The sequence below is a fragment of the Etheostoma cragini genome, chromosome 14, assembly GCF_013103735.1.
Source record: "Etheostoma cragini isolate CJK2018 chromosome 14, CSU_Ecrag_1.0, whole genome shotgun sequence".
In the NCBI taxonomy this organism is placed as follows: Eukaryota; Metazoa; Chordata; class Actinopteri; order Perciformes; family Percidae; genus Etheostoma; species Etheostoma cragini.
This window is the reverse complement of record NC_048420.1, coordinates 4742083-4755322: the sequence shown is the minus strand read 5'-3', so window position 1 is coordinate 4755322 and position 13240 is coordinate 4742083. Positions and strand designations below refer to the sequence as shown.

The following is a 13240-nucleotide window of genomic DNA, read 5'->3' as shown; positions in this document are numbered from 1 at the left end:
CCCCCCCCCCCCCCCCCCCCCCCCATTGCTAAATGCATCACACTCACATTTAAATCTTCACTTTCCTCTTCAACTGCCTTGCAGGTTTTGTAAAAACGTCTGATGATTTATTTTTTTTCATACTATTTTTAAATGAGGAGTTCATTTTGTTTTCCAGTTATGCAGGATAAACTGCAGAGCATAAATATCACAGCAGGGGGCAAACAGTCCATATATTGTTGTCCAGAGTGTTAATGCATTGTTTATGAAATATGCTAAAAGAGGAAAACAAAGTTATTAACATCTAGTTTGATAAGGAGGGTGAACTAAACATGAAGCAAAACAACAAAGGGCAGAGTATAAATGCGATAACAATCCCAAAGGACCAATAAGTCCTGATATCTACACATGGTTCAAAACGGTCAAAACCCAATTCAGGAACAAAATTCTAACTGTTAATAATCACACTAATCGCAGACATGTTCAGGTCATTTTTAAACATATTACCGTGCTATATACCACCTGCAAACGCTCTCGGCAACATTCAGAATATTAAATTGGGAAATCATTTGGGATGGCTGACTCTCTGGTAGGGACATGTTTAGGGACAAGGGGCTTACATACAGATTTCTCTGGGACAGGTAGAAGCCCCAGTTTGTGCTCCACTCATACACTTTTCTGAATGTGAGTGTATGGGAACATCAGCCGGAAGGGAAGTAGGGAGTGTCACTGTGGTAGTTATAGTCAGGACACACTTTCTGCACCAATTTGTAGTCGGTGCTATAGAAGGAAATGAAGATGCAGATGACTTTGAAAGGTTTGGAGCAGAGCCAGGAGACATGGCTCTGGGTCTGCTCCTGGTAGCAGGTCTTGGACGGGTCAAAGTTGCAGAGTGTGTTCTTGGCACCCTTCTCCACCTTCTCGTACTCTATGCGGCAGTTGAAGGACTTTGAGTCCTTGGCGTCAATGACGGACTGCTGCGCCGCCACGTCAAACTCCACTATCTTGGTTGGAGGGACCAAGCTAACGGACACGTTGCCCTGGCCTGTGGAGTTGTGGCGGAAATAGACACTGAAGGTGCCGTTGCCGTGATCCACGATCTTACCGGTGATCAGCAGGTTGAGTTTGACCGTCTTGATGTTAGAGTGGAAGTCCCCCCAGCCGAACATCTTCTTGAACTTCCCCGTCTTAACCATCGGCCGCCTTTTAGCCCGCGGCCGCGAGTCCTGCAAGTCTGTGGTGTTCCTCAGCCAGTCCCACAGGTCCTGCTCAGAGTAGGGCTCTGGAGTATCATAGCGGAGGTCCAAGGCTGTGCTGTTCTCTTTGCCATGTAGAGTCTGTGACAACAGCCTACTGATGGACATATCCTTACTGCTTTCTGTCCATATATGCTTGAGTGTGGATTTGGGGCTTCCCGACTTGACAATCTCCGACTTTGAGGCATGGGCACTTGTAACCTGGGTAACAGAAGAAGAAAAAAACATCGGGTTGGCATATCTCCTTGATTCATTTGAAACTTGTTTAACCTATTTTCTGAAAATGTAATTTGGTACTAATCATAGGTTTTATATAAAAAAGAAAACAAGACATTGTTCACCTGGTGTAACTCAGGCTTTTTTTTGCCGCAGAACAGAACGCAGCAGAACATGAAAAATGTGTAGTAAAACTGTTAAACTGTTGAATAATGAACACAGTTTTCTCAGGCTTATGTTCAGCTGTTCTTTTTCCCTTATATTTAGTACCAAATTACATAGTTATTTCAAGGAACGTTCCAAGGGAATTATAAAGAAAACAATTAGGGAATTACGTCCTCATGAAAACAGCATGAAATTGCTGGAGTGCGTATTAGTATTAGTTCAGTACTGGTGCATAGTACCTTGTGCCCAACATGTCTCAAAAGTGACCCAAGCGGTTTTTTTTCATATTTCATGTATTTTATTACACAATATTTACTGAATTCCTCAGCTAACATCACAAACACTTATTTTTTTAATTTGGTTTTGCATTAAACCCTTTTTTTGTATCACTAACCTGTAAATGGACACCATGGGTCTAAAATGAACCATTTGTTTTCTTAATGGAATATTAGAAGATCCTTTCATTTTCTTTACATATTTGCAATACAAAACATATTTTATTGCCGAGCACTCCCCTCAAGGTCACCTTGCACCTTTAAAAGACAGCCTTATCACAACTGTTGGGACCCATAAACATCATGTGCATATATATCATTCTATAAAGATGTGGGTTTTATGGTGAATAAGATGTAGGAATAGAGTTATATGTAAAAAAAAAAAAAGTTAAATGGCTTAATGTACTGTTATGTTAAGCTGTTAACCTGTTGTAGAGCTATGATGTTATAAATGAGAGAGATGCACCATGCTCGCTCGTTGAGCCTCAGTCCAAACCAGTTGACAGTTTCTAACATAGAGACAAAATGAGTTAATTCAATTCAATTTCATTTATTGTATCAAATCATAACGAGTTACCTCGAGACACTTTACAGATAAAGTAGGTCTAGACCACAATCCCACACAAGTCCCAACAATATCCGCCATATGTATCAATTAATATAACAAATGTGAATTAAAAAGTTGTAAGTATGTTGAGCAATATTAATCGGCCCCCAATTTGTAGAACCAAACCTATTGACAGTTGGGGGTATGTAACACTGTTCTTCAAATATTTGGCAACCCGAAAATCAGATGTGGCCCCGGCCTGGCCCCTCCATTTGAAATGGTCTAGAACTGCCACTGGTCTAATCAGACACCAAAAGGGAAAACGCCTGTGCGGGGTGTAGAGGGCTTCTAAAAAAACAATACTTGAATTTATAATATGAACCAAAAACAGCTCCATAATCCCTCCAAACTCCTTCTATACACAACTGACCTCAAATACCTCCACACTGATCATAGGTGAAGGCACTATACCAATAGACTTACATGCTGGTTTTATTTCACAGTCAAAGTGCCACTAGTTTCACATTCAAGTATCTTTTTTATATAATGTTGAATCATTCTGTAACATTCAATGTAAGTGGGTGGAAAGGAGGTCTCAGTTTAAGGCCCTAGACAGGTTCAAGCCCACCCTGCTGAGTTCAAAAATGTACTTCTGTATTGGGTGAATTGATGTGTAATAAGATATTACTTATCTATATCATTGATATCTGTCAGTATTGACTTTCACATTCAAACATCTTTGCTGCGAGCATCAATTTCAAATTATGGTGACAGACAGCTGCAAATTGGGAATTATATTGAAGCAAGCTGAGCGAGAAAGAGAATACAGCAATCAAAGTAAAACATATTGCTCCTATCTCCTCCCTCTGCCAAATACAGGGTGTATCCTATGGTTAACACAGATAAATGCAGTGGCCGTTCAGAGGGTAAAGAGCGGACTATTAACTACTGAGCTCCTTGAACTGATGATTGATGAACCCAATGGTCTTCACTATTAAGCGCCAATGATGGGATTTAGGCCCACTCAGGCCCCCCGGTGGAGGCATGTGACACTGATTGCCTGATTTCTACTGTACGACGTGACAGCAGATCTGTCTTGCTGAGGTTTTTGCATTTTGCAGGTTGCCCCTTGGATCAATACTTGGAAAATAAGGTTTCACTACTAATCAGTTTGAATTGAATTGCCTCAAAGCGCGTCTCTCAACACCATGGAGACATACAGAAAAGAGAATATGATAAGATCCTTGAGTTTCAGATTAAAGCTGAAAAAAAGCCCTATTTGCGCAGGATTAGTATTACCAGGGGACCTCATGTGATTTACAAATTACCCTCCCGCCTGTGTTTCTTTGGGCACATTTGCACAGGATAAGCCAAGTCCGTACTTACTCACATTTACTGACTTCATGTGTTGTCTGAAATGTCTTTTTTTGGACCCTCTGGGTTACCGTAGTTAACCACTTGCCTTTTGATAGAGCAATAAAAAATGCATTTCACTAGTGAAAACTAAACTAAAACATCGTTAGTTTGTGTTGACTAAAACAAACAATTATTACTTAATTTGACTAACTGATAAACATCTTCATTACATTTTCAACAGATGGTGGTAACTTTAATTTCCTTGCGGGAGTCATCCCAAAGGGATTAATAAAGCTAAGTCTAAGTCTAAGTCTAGTCTTAGTCTATTAAAATACTAAAATCAGACCGAAATCACTTTCCCAAAAAAAGTGTGAGGAATTCACAATACTCTAAGCAACCAAGTTTTGGATTTTACAGGTACAAATATATGAATAAAGAGTTAAAGGGTAACTACTGTTTTTTTTACCTGAGCCCTATTTCCCTATGTTTTTGTGTCTAAGTGACACAACAATCTTTGACATTGGTCCAGTATTAGGCGAGATCACTGCAGTCTGCATTGGCAAAATAAGCTACAACGAAAGTTAACAAGGCAATACTTCACAAAAGTGCTGGTTTTGCCACTAGCACGCTCGGAGTAATATTCTAAGTGTCTGAAAACAGTATGGAAAGGCTCCCTTCAGATATTGACCTTTAAAACCTCATTAGACCTTTTGTTTAACCAGAATCGGCTCTGACTCTGTTATCGCCAAACCCACCAGCCTCCATTCAAAAAAACATTACTTTAAGCATGTATAGAGCCATTGCTTTCACATGTAAATTGGTAAACTAAGTGTTGATTTCAACTAACACTAGAGTTGGGATGGTTGGAAAAGTGGAAAGGCAACCCAAAACAGCTTTTCATAGTTTTACTCTGTGTCTGTCAACTTTGAATGATGTCTTTTTTATGATGATAAAACTACTGTTTGTTTACATGGAGTCTGGTGGGTTTAGCAAAAGCAATTTCGTGGACTTTTTTGTTTAAAAAAAGGATCTTACTCTTTAAAAGATAGGGCGACTTCCTTAGAAATTCTTTCCATAATGTTGTCAGTCAATTTTAAACTTTTGTGTAAAAGTGTAATTAGGATGGAAGTGCCACTTTTAAGATTTACCCTATTACGTTTTTTGGTCAAATGGCCTTTTGACTTACGCTTTACGCCAGATACACTCAGGAATCATTTGCTATTCAAACAGGTGAGGTGGGCTTCTCATACTGAAGAATATCCCATGATGGTGAAGGGTGAGGATCACACTGGAATGAATGTATGAGAATGTGCCTGCTTATGAGGAGAATGTGGTAAAGTCCCTTTTCACACAAAAATGGACATAAAATCAGAGCGCTTGAGATTGCTCTTCAGTCACTCTTTAGCTCGCTCGACCATACACCGTGCTCGTTGTGCGTCCGTCTTAAACACTGCCTTTACGACCGTTTAAGAATTTCTAATGTAGAAATAAAATGGATTATGGATCATTATATTTCTATTGTCTGAAGCTTACTTTACAAGAAGACTTCTGTATTGGATGTGAAAGAGGTGACGTCTAGCCTGGCGTCGTCATACTCAGACTCTAGTCAGAATATGAGTCTGATACTGCTCCATTGGGCTGAGATTACGGGGCGTGTTTCAACCGAACCAGGAAAGAGAATTCCTCTGCACTCATTGGATAGATTTACAACAACTCAGAACAACGGAATTCAATCCAACTGTCTACAGAACTACTGGGGGTACAGGGTACAAGCGGCCGAAATGGGTTTCCTCAGGAGGGTGGCTGGCGTCTCCCTTAGAGATAGGGTGAGAAGCTCAGTCATCCGAGAGGAGCTCGGAGTAGAGCCGCTGCTCCTTCGCGTCGAAAGGAGCCAGTTGAGGTGGTTCGGGCATCTGGTAAGGATGCCTCCTGGGCGCCTCACTAGGGAGGTGTTCCAGGCACGTCCAGCTGGGAGGAGGCCTCGGGGAAGACCCAGGACTAGGTGGCGAGATTATATCTCCAACCTGGCCTGGGAACGCCTCGGGATCCCCCAGTCGGAGCTGGTTGATGTGGCTCGGGAAAGGGAAGTTTGGGGTCCCCTGCTGGAGCTGCTGCCCCCGCGACCCGATACCGGATAAGCGGTCGAAGATGGATGGATGTCTACAGAACTTAACACCAATGAGACAAGACGAGACGATGTATCGTCTCGCAATCACTCGTTGCACTTCGGTATCGCAATGGCAATGGAGTCTTAGAATAAATTCTCCAGCGGCAGCCACCTTTCTTGTAAACAAATTCAACCAAACAGCTCTTTGGTGACGTTTTGACTGTCATCCAGGCGACGTCCCTTTCGTTCTAAAACCAGCGTCTGCAACCTGACCAGCTGAGTTACATGCGCCACCATCAGCTGGCTTGAGTCTAGCTGAGACGGGCCAGTTCAGACATCTGAATCTTTTCTCTGCAATGTTCTATAACAGCAGTGGAAGGCCATTCCAGATTCTTTACTTTCATCTTCTAGTCAGCAAGTAAGAAAAGAAGTGGGGTGCAGCAACACATGCAACACAATCCTTTTGAGAATTTGCCTGTCTAAGTACAATTACGGTAGTTAGGTACAACAGGAACAGATTAACTCACTAGGGGGTGAATGAACACTTTGCCCCCAGGTTCCATTGAGTGCCTCATGTATTTGGTAAGAATGCATCTAGGCCACTTATTAGGCCAAACCATTTCAGTTTTAATTGGTCGTAATTGGTGCATACAAGTTTGTAATTAATCAGATTATCACAAAGTAATTGCCGCAATCGTAATGGACCCTGAGATACTTGATTACTTGGCAGTTGCTTTCTTCCTACAACAGCTGAGCACTGTATTTTTGGCGTTATGCAGACAAAGGTATATAGGGCATTTGTAGTGGAATATTTTAAATGACGTCTGATAATTGCCTGTCAGTAGTGAAGGACATATCCCTCCAGCCACCATCATTGTATATCATGGAGGATGCAGTAATAGTTACTACGAGTCAATTCAACATTTTTCCAAAAGATTGAAGAAGCATTATTATTTAATTGTTATATCTGCAAGTTGACTTTCAACAATCTGTACAGCTGTGTCAATCTCATCCACACGTCAACATTATTGTGCCCTTTCTTCTTTCAATGGATGTATCTGGCTAGCCCGCTGTAGGAGGTTTTTGCCCCTAATCTAAATACTACCCACAAACTGTGATTGGTTAATTCATTCTCTTATCACAGGAAAGCACATGTCTGTAACCATGTACTCTACAGTGGTACTATGTGTGTGTGTCTGTGTGTGTGTATGTGTTAGTGTTAATAGTAACAAAGGAAAATGTTACCACGTCCAAAAGTGTGGCTCATTTATGGGTTTTTAATAGTTTTTGGACAACAATGGAGCTCAATTGCACAGAGGAATTGGATAGATCAGGCTTTGACACACACAAACGCACACACACACATACACACATTTATTCTTGATTGCACGTTGGACAATGAGAAAAACAGAATATTGCCTGCCTTTACCAACACGTGATATTTTAATGCCAATAAAACTAGCTATTAAGATGTTGGTCATCCACAATAAACTATCTGAGATTTTATTCCATTTCACAGAGGTAGTTTTGGTCCATTGAGTCCATTCAGCAAATGAAACACTCATGCATTTACTATACTACAATACCTATATTATATTTAGCATAATGGTCTATGTGAATTAAAACAGTGTTACACCATTTAGGAACTAGAGTCTCTTTATACCAACTAATTGCAGTAATGCCATCTGACTGCCAGTGAGCATAAAGTGTGCAGTCTATGGCTGTTCATCTGTACTCATTGTTTGTCCTGTCCAGTGGGTGGGCTCTATGTGGTGCATACAGACATGTTTATCTTTGCAGTTCTCAGGTATCGTCCAACACGTTTTTGGGCCGAGGGCCAGTGGGTTTGCTGGACTCTGGTGCTGCCAGCTGTAGTGTGCACACCTGAGGGAACGGTGCATCTGGTAAACATGGCCGACACTGCTGCCAGCTCAGGCCTCGCAGATACCTGACTACCGGCCAGAGAGCCAGTTGGTTGCCCTCAGGCGACGAAGACTGCTGGGCAAGGGAAGCAGCACGGGGTTTGTACTATTCAGTCAAGACATGAATTCCTTATTGAACACTGCACATGGTGCAGAGCACTTTCCGAATGTCTTGACTGCTGTCAAAAGTTGTATATAATCTTTAGTGTTTGTTGCTCTAATGAAATCCTTGTTGTTACATTCAAGACTGAAGTCACAGAAATAAGCCAAAGTTTGCATCAAAATGAATAAACCTCTTTAGTATATCCGTTGACAAATACTTGAATACATTTAGCTGAAAAGACGGAAACTGAAAATACGTAATTATACGCACCATTGGGTCAAGGAATTGAGACAGACCTTGTGAAATGGATTAAAGGACCAATCCACTAATTTCACATGTCAGTTTAATTGTAGTCTCGTATTGCCAGACCTTCCGGTACAGCCCTGCATTCCTGGATAGGAGAAGAAAAAAAAATGTATGTTGCCATTTCTTTAAACCAATCACAATGGTCTTGGACGTCTCTAAGCGCTGTTTTGGTTGAACATGTGTATGTTCAAAAGTTGTTTTAGTCTTGTAACAGAGAACTCAGATTGTAGTCTAGCTAGCTGTCTGAGAGGATCAGTTAACCATAGTCCTCATAAATCAACTGGAGTTTAGAATCCCAACATAAAAAAGCGGAAAATGAGGGACAACGGGTGGAAACTCCGGCGACACTATCCTGCAAATGGAATGCCGTCGTTATAGAATAATCTGCTTGTTCTACGGACTGCTAATCAGCCAGTGAAAACAGTGGTATAATGTATTCTGTCTTCTTCTAACCCTGATTACAACAAACTCATTTTTACATGAGGACCTGTGTTAAAAACAGTTCACGGAGATTGAAAGATGTTGGGGACAAGGGATGGTTGATCAGGCAGGACGGTTTAATGAAAATATGCTACTGAGAGTTAAAGCATCAAGCAAAACCCACACTACAGACTTAAAGTCTCATAAAATAAAGAAAATATGTTTGTGTAGTAGCATTTTAAATTACAATTTAAGGACGTTAACATGTCTTTAAAAATCTGATTTGTTAATTATAATTGAAGTGAGCTCTTCATGTGTTTCTATTGGTGATCGTCAGCAAAAAATGTTTCAAATTTAGAAGTACAACCTGGTGCTAGGCTGTAGTGTTTCTTTAGTGGTGACTGCAGTGCTTAAAGCTGACCAGCATTCACTTGAGTACAGGAACTCACTCATGCACTTACTGATAAGTCTTGATATATGCATAGTATGCCGCTGCAGTACAAACCAATTGGTCCACCAAACCAGCCCAGAGAGAAGGAGAAATGTGCTGCTGTTCTGCTGATGTAACATGTGACTGGGTCTTGCCAGGCAGCTTCTTGGGAAAACTGGCCTCCTGCTCTCACGGCTGTAATCCTGAACTGGTAGGTGGTCTGCTGTCCTGAAGCTAAGGCAGCAGGTGGGGTCAGTCTAAGGCTAACCACGCTGGGACAAGGGTAGTTTATGACAACGGTTTGAGTTTCTCAAAATCACTAGATTACAGTTGAATGAACCATTAGTTTAACGAGGTACACATGAACAAACCATGGCGTCCCGCTTTTCAGATTTGTTGTGTCCTCCATCGGCTCTGACTGCTGCAGCGGCCATGGTCTCTGTAAAAGTCAAGCTGCAGGCTACATGTAGGCTAACGTTACCCCTGTGTCTTTAGCTGCAGGACGCCAGCTGGTAACCTATGCTGTGTGTTGTTGTTTTCTTCTTTGGACATGTACCAGTAGTGGACAGAGAAGAAAATACTGTGGGAATTGAAAATCCTGTTCTAAAATCCGATCAAAACCTCATCTCAAGCAATTAAAAAATTTAAAATAATAATGTCAGCTGTAGCATAGTGAGGCTATTTTGCAGCGACACCGTGGCTCCATCCGGGGCCTAGCACTGCACATGACGATTGTGAGTGGTGTAAAGAAATTCCAATAAACCAGAGCATGCTTTCCCCCATGTTGAGTGGACTAACCAGACACTCACCCGCAGCGATGTGAAGGAAGGTCTGGCATAGAGAGACTACATTGCATCAAATACTGCAGTGCTTCATAATATAACAGCAATACCTCTAGTGGAAACTAGTAAAATAACATGTAAATAACATTTAACACTTTTGTCCACTTTCTTTCCCTTGTGTGCCTTGACAGAAAGCCGGCAGGACAGAATACATCATAGGGCAACTGTCTTTCACAAATTGAATGATACTGCTTCCTAATATAAGTTTTTTATCAAACACTAAGCTAACGGTAACATCCACAGCGTCCTTGCACACACTGCAGCCCTCCTTTTCTGCTGCCTGCACTTTGTTGCCCTGTTATAAAAGTATACAAGCCGTTTGAGTTGTGTGGAGCTGATTGTCTTAATTAGCTTTGTGGCAACTCTCTTGGCAATGGTTTGAATGTAACGGACATTCATTGATATCAACAAAGTTATGTACTAAGCTTCAAGTAAACTCGATAAATTAATGACCTGACGACGCAACTGTATTTCTTAGTTCCTTATGAATTGAACATTAAGACAAATCTGGAGTCTTTAAGTCTAGTAGTCCTGAAGCATCACGTTTTACCTGAGGTTTGCAGAAATGACACGCATCTTTTTGTCTGACAGTGAAGAGTTTCATCAAGAAACCATAAAGTCGAAAAATGCTTATTCATCTGCATAATTGTGGCCATCCATCAGCATTGTGTGAACCAACAAATATACATATTTTTTTCCAGACGAAATGTAGTTCTGGGAAAATGGTCAGTTTACCGTTAGCAAGGATTTATGCACCTAAACAACTCATGTGTAAATTCAAGACATTCTCACTTCTCACATTCTCACATTCTCTTGTGAAATACGGACGCTGCTTTATGACGCTAAAGAAGACGACCAGTTTTGTAGGATGCACAAGAGTATTTATATTGAAATGTGTGGAAATTAAATGTAACTTCTTTTCCGCATCTAAAAGTAAGAAGTAATAAAACAAATGTTGCTTTCTACAAGTGAAGTCTCAACAAGCTTTACACAACGTGTTGACGTGTCATTTAGGTGAACACATCCTTGTTAACTACAAACTGATAGGCATGTGTTGCTTTATGAGGTAAGTCCTCAGAGTCATAAAACACATGTGTGTATCACGTATATAAGTCATTTAGCAAATTGTATCAGTACTGACTGAGTGAAGATGTAAATGTGCTGGAAAGAAGGCAGTGGCTATTCTTACTTAACTCAGATAGAATGGGGGCTGGGTATCATTCATAATGTGATACCAGTTCCTAAACAATATTCTATACCAATTTTCTCTCCATCCATCTTTGTCCACTTATCCGGTATTGAGTCGCAGGGGCAGCAGCTCCAGTAGGGGGCTCCAAACTTCCCTTTTACGAGCCCCATTAACCATCTCCGACTGGGGCCTCCCGAGGCGTTCCCAGGCCAGGTTGGAGATATAATCTCTCCACCTAGTCCTGGGTCTTCCCCCGAGGCCTCCTCCCCTTAACTGAATTGTGAAATGAATTGTGAACTGAAAAACTAATCACAGGCTGGAGTCACCCTTCAGAAGCTGATAAACTAACCTACACTGCAAGCTTAACTTCCAACAGAGCAGGAAACGTACAAATACTAAATCAGTGACACAGGATTTGTCAGCTTTGTTGTAATTTGCCCCAGTGGGGAAGAGCGGCAATAACAAATTAAAATAAATTAAACTAAAAGTCTACAGCCCCAAATACATTCCCCCATAGACCAACATTATAAAAAATGCATTTGGAAAACTGTTGACAGGAAACTTCCAACTGCAAAAAAAACGTCCAATATTGATCTTTTATTATGAAAGTTTTAAATCATGAATGAACTTTAACATTTACAACATTTAACGTCCCCAGATGTATGACGTCATATCAATGTAAATTCTATAGGACTAGGGGGCCGGTTAAGGGAAACAGCAAGGGGGCAATACAAAGACATGATCCCTTACTGGCTTCCCACCTACCAACAGTGTTGGGAGTAACGCGTTACAAAAGTAATACAATTACAGTGATATCAAATTTTAAAAGTTTTCTGTAAGGCAGTCATATAACGAATTACTAGTTAAATTTCAGTAATATTACACCCGTTACAATCTCAGTAATGCAAGTTACAACGCATTTTAACACAACATTTAGTTTTTGTTTTTTTAAGATAATTTTTTGGGATCTTCAGGCTTTTATTTGGATAAGACAGTTTAGACTTGAAGGGGAGAGAGGAGGGCGAATTACATGCAGCAAACCTCTATGGGCACCCATACCAGGGGAGCTAACCAGGTGCCTATTTTTTCTTTCTTTCTTTTCTAGGAATTCACCAACACCGTAAAACGTTTCTTAAACGTGATCAAAGAGGAGATTTAATTGATCTGGTGGTGAAATTCACAAGCTACCTACTTGATATCAGGGCTATATCTGGGAATCATGACCAGAAATGATGGAGAAAACTGCACACATGATGAGTCAAATAAATTTAGATTAAATGCAGCTTGTGTGTACCCAAAGTGTCTCTCTGAACATCAGAATAACTCCTCTTTTGTGCCTTTCTTCTTGTCCTTACACATGTCAGCTTATCTATTTCTGTGAAACAGTGTTACCTTCAAACATCTCTTTCTTTGTAAGACACTTCTAATAGACACGTTCCAATCTATTCTCAAGTGGGATCGGGTTACCTCAAACTAAGCCTTCTGTGGAAAATCCTTAGAATCTGTGAAATACAGTTGAAAACCTACATGCTTAAATATTCCACCTGTCACTACCAAGTCAAACTTCCACTGTTACTTTGGTGAAAGTAACTCAAAAGTAATGCAAAAAGAGATTAAAGCATTACAATTCAGAGACAGTAATATTGTAATGTCACATAGCACTCGCAAATGACAGTAACTAGTAATCTTTAATGTATTACATTTTGGAAGTAACTGGCCCAACACTGCCTGCCAACATCAAACCACCAAGTAAAAGGTTTTCTGTGACAGCACTAACCAATAACTCAAAGATACCATTAGACCCAGCTCAAGTCCTATCTTCAAGAACTCGTAACGCCTTATTTAGATCCTCGAAAAATCATGCATGCTGATTTACCCAGGGGTGCCTTAAACTGTGCTCTTTTTTTGAAAGAAATCCTGGAAGTACTTTCATTTGTTCTTGTAATTAACTTGTCGCTTTTTGCTGAACACGCGGGTATTATTGATGTGGCTGTGTTATTGCCAACAGCTGAAGACTGGGACAATAAATCAAACCCCAACACTTGCATTGTGATCATAGACCGTTAATATAAATGGACAGAGCATGAGTGACGTCACCCATTGGTTTGTGGAGATCAGAAATGAGTC

The 13240-nt window shown here is 40.7% G+C and overlaps 1 protein-coding gene across 1 annotated transcript in view; it reads right to left on the bottom strand.

Moving 5' to 3' along the window:
• Window positions 1-8: 8 nt before the first annotated feature.
• nxph1 (neurexophilin 1) overlaps window positions 9-13240 on the bottom strand; it is a 64976-nt gene continuing 51744 nt past the window's right edge. Inside the window, exon 2 of the mRNA XM_034891436.1 lies at window positions 9-1436. Coding sequence (XP_034747327.1) covers window positions 681-1436 — 756 coding nt within the window. The 3' untranslated portion in view covers window positions 9-680. The remainder of the gene's footprint in view (window positions 1437-13240) is intronic.